The sequence below is a fragment of the Chaetodon trifascialis genome, chromosome 7 (genome assembly GCF_039877785.1).
Source record: "Chaetodon trifascialis isolate fChaTrf1 chromosome 7, fChaTrf1.hap1, whole genome shotgun sequence".
In the NCBI taxonomy this organism is placed as follows: Eukaryota; Metazoa; Chordata; class Actinopteri; order Chaetodontiformes; family Chaetodontidae; genus Chaetodon; species Chaetodon trifascialis.
In genome coordinates, this window is record NC_092062.1 from 12,111,639 (window position 1) to 12,123,735 (window position 12,097).

Here is a 12,097-nt window from a genome sequence, read left to right on the forward strand (position 1 = left end):
AGGCAGCTGCTAAGTCAGCCCTTTATACAACCACGCGTGCTTGTGCGCGTGTGCACATGCATGTGTGTGTGTGTGCTGGCTAGAAGTGATTTTTTTTTTTCTAAGACAAAGAGCAAGAGAGACGGAGGAATGGAGATTGAGAACAAATGAAAGAAATCAATGAAAAGCTGATATAGGTAGCACTTATGAGCTCACTCAAGGGCAATGTCTGTTAGCTCAAGGCCCAATTGGTGTTTTGCATTGTCGCAGTAATGAGACATATTCAGACCCTTGGTAGTTGTTGAGGGTTTTGTCTTCAGTGTCAGTTAATGAAGGAAATAAGATTTTCAGCCACTTTTTTCAGCGCCTTTATCTATTGCACATGAGCAGCTTGGAGTGGGAATACATAAGCCTATTTGAGAATGCTGAGTTCTCAGACGTACACTTTTTTTTTTAACATTTCACCTCAAAGGCGCAGGGCACAGACATTGCTGTGCATTTCCAGATGTCAGATCTCAAGTGTCCTTGAGAATAATGTCTGTTTTTTTTTTTTTTTGCTTTCTTTTCACTGCGGAGACATTTTTTCACTCTCCAGCTTGATTATATTTCAGTTCACGAGGAAAGAGCATTCCCCTCAAAAATGAATGATATGTCCCCTCAGATATGAATTATCTTGACCCACAAATGTACGGGGCATCAATGAAACACTGGGTCTTCAGGAGCTGAGGGCTCTACAGTTCACCAGTGATTTGTAATGTGATGAACGGGCACAGATGAGGAGAAAAGCGCATTACTATCATCAGGTATTCTCTGCTCCTGTTGAGGTGTTTCAGAGGAGTAGCAAGGTTAAAGGGATGGATAAAAAGTGCAGCAGCAGTGCAACAACAAGGCAGAACAGGTAGCTGATGTCAAGGCCTTCAAACTCTGAGATTCACTTTGTTCTCCACAATAGACAGTAGCAGATGCGATTTTTTTTTCTTTTATTTTGTATATGGGGTAAAGTCAAGCCAGCTGTATTTATAGAATGCTTTAAAGGAGCGTCACAGAGGCTTTTAAAGAAAATAGAGGATACAAACGGTGAAACACAGATCTGTTTTTACATCACAAAGCAGCTCAGAGTTTGTGTTGAGAAGTAAATGAAAGTCAGAATAGAGTGCACGGTGGGTTGTCGGCTGTGTTGAATGAATGGGTCAAGAGTGTGGACTCATTAAATTAGGGTTGGTGTGTTGAGTCCTGAGGGTGAGATAGAAAAAAATGGAGAAGTCGTGGAAACTGTCTCCACTCGGCAACACGCAAGTAGAGTAGCGCCGCCTTTGTAATGCTCCTGACTGTTTTATTTTTCTCTTGGCTCTGAAGTATTTATGAAATGCCAAGATGAGCAGACTTTGCTGTCACCACTGAGCACCACTGGAAAAATGGGAGGAATTAGTCACTTAGAGCAGCCAGCAAAACAAGCGGTCCCATCAATCATCCAGGATGGCTGTTTTTTTAGATTTTTCATTGTCAACTCTGACAGGATATTGATGGGTCAACACAAAGTAAAAAAAATATTAAAAGTCCAAGGTAAGCAAGGTAAGAAAGCCCATCTCTCGAATAATACCGCGCCGGATGCCAGCGCCGCTCTTCGCGGTGCAGTTCAGTCGCAGAAGTGTGTTTTTGTGTGGAAACCAAGCTTTGAAGAGCATTTTTTCCTCACCGTTTCTCTTTAAGTATCCTTGATCAGTGACCCATCTAAAGCTCATCATTCTTCCTTCATTGTGACTAAGAGGGGGCAATCTTTAGACAAAATGTAATCAGGTTATTTTTGACAGAGGTCTGATTGGCCCATCTAACCTAATTTTAAACCACTCACATTTTCTATTCACCAGACTGAGGGAGTAAAGGAGGGAAATGGAGGGTAAAGGAAATATAGCTCGCCAAGTTTCAGACACTTGACATCATTTTATTCTATTATTCATCCGCTCAACTTGACATTAGTGGATATAAACTTCGGCTAGTGCTTGTGTGTGCAATTGTGCGTGTGTGTGTGGAAAAAAATGCAGCAGACTTTCCAGGCAAGGCCCCGTCAGCCCGTCAAGGTGGTGATTAGAATGTGTTGTGACACATAGGTACGTGCGTCCTCACATTCAGAGACACATACACACTCACACACATCTCGCTGCCCGAACTGAGATGTTGTGGCCTGCAGCAGCATGCAAGGTCTGTTGCAGTTCACCTCTTGTGTCATTGAGTATTAGAGTATGGACTATCTGTCTGGTTCATTGCAGAGACACACACACACACGTGCGCACATACACACACGCTGGTAGTGCCTTGCTGATTCTCACTCTTACCATTACTGCCCAAGGTGCGGAGTTTAGCTCCAAGCTGATAAATACCTCGACTCCACCATGCATGCATTCGAACACACACACACACACACACACACACACACACACACACACACACACACACACACACACACACACACACACACACACACACACACACACACACACACACACACACACACACACGCATGCACGCACACACACACACACACACACACACACACTGACTTGAGGTGAACAGCATGCAGTACACAGCATTCTTAGACTTCACACACCTCACAATCGGTCTTTCCATTGCGGCTTCCACACTTTAAAGCACACACACACCTGCTCTCAAACACACACATTTTGTGCCTGCCCTGTTTCCTTCACCATTTTCTCTTCCCCACTCTGATCTCATGGTTTCACACACACTCTTTTAAATACACATTCATTTTGTCTTCGTCTCACACACGCACACACCAGACCCTTTCCTCTCCCTGTCACACACACACACACACACACACACACACACACACACACACACACACACACACACACACACACACACACACACACACACACACACACACACACACACACACACACAAAATCAAGCAGTGCACAGGGAATGGCCAGTCTCATTCCCTGTCTGGCCCCAGGACCCAGATTGATTGATAGGAGAGGCGGCAGGGCAGCAGGAATGAGTAAGGAATAGCAAACGGTGGCGCATGCTCCCACCTCCATGCCTTGATGATATTGTTAAATTGACTGTTCTCTGGCTAATGCTGCTGTTAATGTGAACAGGTTTCTGTTTGGTTTGTTTTCTAACACAGAATATAGAGGGCTTCTAAACTAGCTTGTCATACTGGGACCTGTGCTTTTTAGGATGTTTGAGTCTCACTCTGCACAAGATCTAGATTTCAAAGGTATTGTTGTAATTTCATCATTGGAGCCACCCTCCTCACCATGTCACTGACCCATGATGTCTGCTAGCACAGTTTAAGACCAGGAGAGAGAAGGAGAAGCACTGATATTTGCTGTGTGCTGCTGCCGTGCACCCAACTCTGATGTTCTTGTAGATGAGTGCAGATCAACATCCACATTTGTAATAAAGAACCAGTGTAGTAGTATGCTTTTTCATTTTCTTTTTTTCCAGCATCATCAGTCCAAAGCATATTTGTTCTCCAGAGGATTTACTACTACATTGTTGAGCATACACAAATACACACACGCATATCCGCCTATGTCAGATGGTCGCACAGTTTGTTGAGCTGTTTCTCTTCGCAGTTGTAGTTCCTGGTTTATGAATAAATAAGGCAGTGATCCCGTGGCATTTACAAGGCTCTGAGCTCGGTATTGGATCTGTGGTGGATGAGCTGGCTGGCCTGCCACTGGCCTCTTGTCTCACTCATCCGTCTGAATCTCAGTTTAGCTATCAGCCTGCATGTCGGTTGCTTGTCTCCGCATGTGTCCTCTATCTATTTCTTTCTGACCTGGGTACAGCGTGTAGTAGTTTGTTTGCAAGTCTGCCTGTCTGCTTGAGTCTCTCGTGGAAGCCAGACGTCATCCAGATTGGTGGAATACAAGTCAGTCCCCTCACTGCCTTCACAAAGCATACGGTCTCCTGCTATTCTAGACTTTAATGCTAGTTAGTTAGAGGACCGTACCATGTTTTTACATCTCAGTGACACTGTTTAAATTGAGCATATATCTTCCCTAAAATGTGCTTTGTGGTCACTTTGCAGCTCTGGGCTGCTCAGTTAAGTTCAGCTCAGGGAAAATAAAGTGCGGTCCCATGTTCTATGAATTTCTGTGGAATATACTCCGTACTTTTGAAGTTCTCAGCACTTCAGAGGTAATTTCATAACCTTCCCCCAATCCATGCCTTTGAATTCAGTCTTCTAAATTCTACACAAACAGTCGGATTAAACCTAGCTGTGAAGACGTCAAGGACATTGAGGGTTGGGGCAAGTTGGATGCATGAACGTAAACTTTAATGTTAGATGAAGAAATCAACTTTGAAGTCTTTCTGTTATCTTTGCAAATTAGCAGGTTAATAGAAAAGCAAGGCAAGTGAGCATATCGTATACATATATTGGCCCCTACTAAGACACGACAGTGTAAATTGACTAATTTAATCAAACTGGCATGCTTATGCATTTGATGTGTTAAGCTAAACTAAGATCTTCTCTATTTTGCTGGTAATAAGTAAAGGTGAGGGCTTACAATTGTAAAACAAACTGATTTGACACCTCACATGAGGTGTCGTGGACACATGAAAGTTCTAAACAAGTGGGAAGGGAGCTGATGATTGGATGAGACAGGAGAGGCAGCTGATTGGTTTTTCTGCCTCTGTTGTCAGTCCACCAGCCTTCAGCTTTCGCTTCAGAGACAGATCACTTTGTGCACAATTTCCCTGCTAATGATGGGGTGTTGGGGCAGGTATACGCATCAGCAGCGCTTGCGAGGTAAGCACACATACTGATTGGTATACAAGTGGAGAGATGGATGCAGAAGTTAGGCGGCGGGCTGTCTTCCCTCTCCATTGAGCTCAGTGTGTCTTAGGGTCTGCTGCCAGCCTGCCCCTGGGCAGAGCCACGCTCTAACACACTAACCCTCGGCCTGTCACAAACACTCTCTCCCTTCCTCGTGCACGCTGTTTTGCTTCTTCCAGTACTCTCGTCACTCTCACCCACTCATCACCGTAGACTTCAAGAATAATCTTCCCCAACCTGCTACCCCTACCAGCTAGTTTTTTAATGAAATATACTGTACACACACATCTCCGGTGGCTTTTCTACTACGCTTAAGAATCACATCTCTGAATCACAAACACCGCCTGAGACCCCTCCTCCTGCAGCATGTCACAGAATTGCTACAACGGTCTGTAGTCCCTCGTTTTCCCCTCACATACCCTATCTTCCTCAATTCCTCTCCTTCCTTCACATCTCCTTCCCGCTGCATACCCTCATCTATCTACCCTTGCTTGCTTTTTGTCTCACTGGCCATGTCAGTCACTAAACAAAAAGGCGAGATTTTGAGGCAAGATTGGAACATCCAGTCCATCCCCACAGAATGGCCTGTGAATAGGGCCTCTCTGCCTGTCGGCCCCCATCTAGTGCTTCAATCCAGATGTTGTTAAAATTCAGCTAGACCTCATTGTCAGGAGGAAGAGGCACCTCAGTGCTGCCTTTCTCCTCATGCTGCTCTCCTGCAGGGGTTGAATGTGTAATTGTGGGCAGAGCATTGTCATTTGTTTCCCAAGTGGAGTACAGCGGAGGCAGCGGAACGATTGACTGTATGTGTGTGTCTGTACACATGTATTACTCGTGTTCTGGGGACATAGATTTGTTTTCCCAGTCACACTGTTGGGACTCATCTTCCTCATGGGTCAAAATGCAAGTCTCCATAATGTAAATTATTAAACTCCAGGAAATGAATGTAAGTCACTGGAGTGCCCCCGAAAGTGATGGAAACTGTGTGTGTGTGCGCGTGCGTGTGTGGGGGCAGTTGGTTGGAGGCCATATAAACCATAGATGAACTGGTGATGGAAGACACCCCTTGCTGTACACCACATCACCACCAGGGGTCCAGCTCAGGCCGCTAGAGAGAAGCCAAAAAACAAATGTCACCTATAGAATAAAGTGACATCACATTTTTCTTCATTCACTCTATTTTCTTTCTGTTTTCGTCTCCACCCTCTTCCTCTTTGCTTTCTCTGGTTCAGGTTTCATACAAAATTTTGAGAAAACTGAGAAAACTTCATTTTAACCGTTATGTTTTCAAGGTTGCAAATATGCCTGTCCTTGAAAAATGCCCGATTTCTAAGGTAATGTGGTGTTTCATTTTTGTAAGCTAAAAATCTTTTCCTATTTGAAATGAAAATGACCTGTCGTCATATTTGTTTGTTTCCTGGCGCTGAAATTGTTATGAGAAAGCCTTCGAGAGACAAGCAAATTTTGGTCTTGCTGCTTGAAAGGAAAAGTGCTTGAGTTTTACTCTTACAGTTGTGTGAACGCTGCCCTTATTCTTTCTTCCTTCTCCCTGCTTTACCACCTTTTTCACCCCTTTCCACTGTCCTCCATCGTTCTTTTTGTTGCTCTTTTTCTGTCCTTCTGCGTTCCTCCATTCCTCTTTTCCACCTCTCCCGTTTGTTCTCGTTAACAGCCCAAAAGGAGCAGGATGTGCTCTACGGACTGGGGTCTACGGGGCCTCAGCTGCCCAATAACACCCTGATTTATCAACCTCCTCCAGCCAGCCTGCATGGAGATGCTGTTTTGCTCGCTTGCGTTGGTTGTTACTTACAGCCAGCGAGGCAGGTTGTTTGTATTTCTGGCTGAGCGTCCTTAGGATGTGTCTGGCGTAATGAAATGGCTCTCCTCGTAATGTATCTAACCCTCTCCCCAGTAGCTGAAGCCTGTCTGTGTATCTATCTTGCTTTTTTCTCTCTACCAGGATGTGAAAGGGTGACTAGTGATCCCGGTTGATGCTTGTCTTATAAATCTCCACCACGAACACTCGATAACAGAAGATGAAGACGTTGTTTTTCTCTGTTTCAGTGCATTTCTCCTTCACATCCTTTCCGCTCGTTTTTTCACTGTGTTGCTCATGTTTCTCACATCTTCTCCCTCCCTCCTTCTGTTCGTACACCGCGTCCAGTTCCAGATGGAGACCAGATATTCACAGATCCAAAAAAAAAAAACAACCATCCCCAAGCTGATTTGAATGAAGTTCATTCTGAATTTAAATCTTTCTCTCTCTCTCTTTCTCTTTCCCATTCCTCTAACTTTCCCTGTGTCTCCATCCCTACCTCTCTCTCTGCCTCTAGTCCAGTACCAGATGGAGATGATGCGTTCTCTGCGTCACGTCAACATTGACCATCTGCATGTGGGCTGGTACCAGTCCACCTACTATGGATCCTTTGTCAGCCGAGCGCTGCTCGACTCCCAGTTCAGCTACCAGCACGCTATCGAAGAGTCAGTTGTCCTGATCTATGGTAAGCAGTACAACACTCACTTCACCTTCACCACTGGCCACAATATCATATCCAAATCAATAAAAACCTTTTCCTTTTGACCAAATTCACACGGTGGTCATTTTCCTCTGACATCGCACTCAGGACGGGAAGCTCAAATGCATCTCAAAAGGATAATGTCGAATGCCAACGTTAGCTGTTGTGTAACGGTAGCTAATAGGTTATTGAAGATGTTTTACCTTGAACCACATGGGCTGATGTCCCTCTGGATTTTCATAATCAATAATCCTATAATCAGAAAGCAGTAAAATTCTAAGGATTTGTCAGATTCCCTACGTTTACACGACTTGTAACCTGGAACACAGCAGTATGACATTATCCTTTTGAGAAGCATTTGAGCTTCCCACCCCGAGCGTGATGCCACGGTGAGAGTATGGTCTGTTTGAACAGCCGAGACGGGTTCAACCATCGGTCAGCACAGGTAATGGTTAAAAGATGGGCTAATCCTCATTGTTCAGCCTACTGCCTTTGCGAGCAGGGAATGTTTTATTGACAAAGTTGTAAAAGAAAAAGAATGTGGAGAGTAGATCCACTGCCATATTGTTCACCTGTCACACAACCATTGAGCCATTCCCAGACGACCACTAATAACAGGTTCATGCTGGTGGAAAGTGATTCAAGGAGAGTATACCAGCACCCGTCAATCTACAAAACAGCTCCACAGAATGATGCTGAACCTTCATCCAGTATAAAAATGGTACCTCAATCAGGGAGTTGATTACATTCACTTATGTTTCATATTCTTTTAAGTTTCAACCATGATTAAACAATTGCCAGTCAAATTTAGTCTCTTTAATCAATAGGTATCTAAGAATAGGACTGCCACTGAAAAGTCTGATAGTGTTCTGCTGTGGCTGACACTCAGAGAGTCTCCACAATAAATCAGTGTGAAAGATGCAGGAAAAGATTAGTCGAGGTTGCAAACAGAGGTTTAAAAAACGACGGTTATGTTTCAAGATGAATCTTGCAAATGTCCACAGTGACATCAAGTACATTTCAAAGAGACTTGAGAGCTGGGAGGATGCTGTGTATTGCAGGGGATCAGCAATATGCAAAGTCATCTTAAGATGAAATCAGTGTCATTTCGCACAAAGCAAGCTGCTACCAGACAACAACGTAGCTCAGTGCATTGATGGCGCATTTTCCTGTGTAACACTGTAAGTACCCCGGGTTATGACCTCCCGGCAAATCAGCAGGTGAAAAGTTGCGACGCGATGTCTCATAGAGGCAGCACAAGTAAGCCCTTTAAAGGCCAACAGCAGAGGAGGCAGTGATGAGCAGAAAACAGGGGAAAATAGAGAGGATTAACAAGGTAGCTGGTCGCCACTAACATGACTCTTACGGACGTCATGCGCCTGCACCTGCTTCACACTAAAGAGCTTCAAGAGCTGTCCATAATTGCTGCACCACAAATGCCACCCCAGATGGTGTAAGCTTTCTGTCAAATGACAGCAATATGAAAACCTACACGACAGCAATATTAAAACCTGTCACTATTAAACAGTGTGCATTTAACTCCTCAGTGTCTAAATCAATGATAACTCATCACTGCATAACCTCTCCACGTGGTCATTGAGTTCACAGGCAGTATATTGGTACGTTACTCGGAGAGGTGCACATTTAAGTAATTTGTGGTTTCTGTGAGAGTACAGCTGTTTTTTGTATTCATGGTGCCGACTTTTAAAAGCTGAAGCCATATAATCAAATACAGACATTGTGAAAATGCCAGATAGTATCAACATAGTATTCTCTGCCTGCATTGCATCCTTCATAATGTGCTGAGTTTACCTCCTTCAGGTTTATGAACCGAAAAATAAGTTTATAATAAGTACAGCCAGTGTGACACAAAAAGTCTCACTAGCGTCACTTATCTCAAATCGCAGTCTTTGATTAAAACAGCTCAGTGTGTATCCACTCACCTCAGGTCAAGAGAGAGGCAGCAACCAGGATTGTCATTTTAAAAAAATGATGAAAACGGCTTTGAATTTCATCGATGTTTCACTGCTGGTGAGTGTAAAGGACTCCTCCTGGCTCTGGTCCCGCTCTGCAAAATCACCGCAGGCTTGTCATGTTCTTAGACAAACCCAAACCCATGATAGGCAAAGATTAATTTTGACCAGCCAACATATGAACCCCTGTGATCCAGTGCTGCCAGCCAGCTGGGCACTCAGGCAGTCAGTCAGCCAGCCCTTTCTCATCTAAACGAGGACTCCTGTTAATGTCAGTCAATAATGCAGCGCTTAATGGATCAAAGCACCTCAAAGGAATTGACATTATCTCTGTTTAAAGTCAAAGGGAGAGAAAATTGATTTCTTTTTTGTTCTCTTCGTCATTAGCCCACTGGTCGTTTATATGCCGATGGATGAATCAATCAGGTGGCCAACTGGCGAGTTAATAGCTTCCATCCCATGACAGCTTGGAATTAGAGTGGGTTGTTAAACCAAGTGGTTGAATATGTTCACAATGACAACAGTTTTCCAACATGAAGTGAACAGGTTAAGATGGACAGGCACGCGTTAACCTGTGCAGGTCCAGATCTTTTAATGCGAGGACAACTGGTCAGACATAAAACGTGATTAATAGCAAGCTTTTAAGTTTTATTACTCTTCTTCCTCTTCTTCTTCCTCTTCTTCTCCTGTCCCTCCTTCTTTTTCTTCTTATTCTTACCATTATATAGAAGATTTAAAGGGGTACTCCACCAATTTTACACATGGCGTTAAGTTTATTTGTCACAGGGACTGTTACTCGGTCGCTGTCTTCTGTCGCTGTGGAGGAAGCTGTATCAAGCTTAAGAAGAGGAAGTCATTAGGGGTATCTTGTCTGGGGCCAGGACACTTGAAATGAAATGGTGACGTGTGTGGTTTGAAAGAAGTCCCGTTTAATGAAAGACATGTTTGAATTTGACCACCTTGTTGTTTTAATCTGTTGGTGTACTCCTTCTATTGCATTGGCTATATCCATATATCTTCACTTCAGTAAAGTGATCACAGTTCTTCTAACTGGATTTGAACATCTGATGAGACCACATGTGAAATGGCACAGACCTTCTAACTAGGCCGTCTTTTGAACACCTGAGTCTGGTTTCCTGAACCTAAGAGAAACAGTCTCCAGTAGATCCTTGCCAATTTTTGTAGTCTGTGTCAACAATGTGCACCCTCAAATTTCACTTTCTGCAATTTTGTCACTTGATTTTCTGGGTTTGGTGCTTGCTTTGCATTTGCAGACTGAAGACAAAACTGACACAACCCCCCTCCACAGCAGCTTACTTCATGACCAGCAGAACACATTGCGTATATATAATGTGTGCACTGAGGAACTTTAGGAGGCCTGTGGGAGTTCAGGCTATATCATGCAGGACTTCAATTCAGTTACCAAGCTTCCTATGGATAGGAGAGAGCTGTCTTAATCAAATGTGGCTGTCACCGACCAGTCTCAGTGGAGATCGGCCAGCATGAATTTAGATTGGCTCTGTCTTGTTTTTGGGATTGGCTGTGCTGTAGGCAAATGGCTTGTCACAGTTGGCTGTGGGGACGGGAATAATTCACATTAAGATTTTTGGTAGACTATAGTTTGGTGGCTGTCAGCCTGTCCAGTCAGGGCCAATGTTGCCACTTCTTCTCCCTCTGTAGTAAGTAGCATAAACAGGGAAACAGAAAGTGGAATCGAATTTGACAGAGCCATTTCTTTAGAGTGAGTCTTTTATTTTTTTCTCTCTTTAAATGTTACTTTAACTTGACTCTTCAGTTAGTTGAATTGTTTTTTTATATAATGGACAGCCTGCTGTGCAAAATGTCATTTGGCAATGGACAGACCAGGAGCTCCTCGACGCCGCTCCTTCATGAAATGGATTGAAAATGATTTCAGTTAAGTGACAAAATCAATCAAGTGAGAGATCTGATGAGAGGTACTGCATCTCTCCTCACTGATTGTACAGGTTGCTCCTCTCCAGCGAGCTTCTTTAATTTTCGCTTTTGCTCGTTTTCAGTGAGGGTGCTTTGTGCTTTTCAGATCGGTTAGTAGGGCTGGGCCGATAAAACGATAGTGATATGTCTCGCGATAGACACGTCATCAATATCAATATAAAATGCGTTCGATAAAGCATTCGATAATTTTTTTTCTTCGTCGGAAGAAACCTGAAGTTGCGAAGCGAGGTTGGTTGCATGAACAAAGGCACTCGCTCTCAGGTAACTGAGCAACGTAGGGAGTAATTGCTAATCAGTGAGAGAGACACGCTAACACGCCAATCATGTAACATTATCAAGTTCGGTTGCGCCATCTCGTTGTCACGTGTTTGTTGCTCCGCGAGGAGTGAGATGAGAAATAGAAAGTAAGTCCTGCAGCGAGCGAAGAAACTGTCGATAGAACAGGGAAAGTCAGCTCGCCAGTATGGAGTTTTTTGTATTCTATAAGTTGGACCGTAGTCAGACCAATGTGGTCTGTAACTTATGCAAGACTTTCGTCCCCACCAAGACCGGTAATACCACAAACTTATTTAACCACCTTAGCCGTGCTCACTCTTTGGAGCGCAGCCGTATTCGCCAACGTCCGCCAACCGCAGCACCACCACACAAGCAGCTGACCACCATGCAGAGGTATCTGCTTCAGTGCCTGATGGCAAATCATCTAAAAGGTACAAAGACGTAACGGAGGCAGCGGCATATCATATAGCTAAAGACATGCTTCACTGAGCACTGAGGAGAAGCCAGGTTATAAACATCTCTTACACGCACTTTTTTTTCTTAAACACACTTGCAATAAAAATATAATTGAA

The 12,097-nt window shown here is 43.9% G+C and overlaps 1 protein-coding gene across 1 annotated transcript in view; it reads left to right on the forward strand.

The window, feature by feature from the left end:
* LOC139333716 (eukaryotic translation initiation factor 3 subunit H) overlaps window positions 1-12,097 on the forward strand; it is a 53,754-nt gene that overhangs the window by 25,020 nt on the left and 16,637 nt on the right. The window contains exon 3 of the mRNA XM_070966333.1: window positions 7,120-7,287. Within this exon, the coding sequence (XP_070822434.1) occupies window positions 7,120-7,287 (168 nt within the window). The remainder of the gene's footprint in view (window positions 1-7,119; window positions 7,288-12,097) is intronic.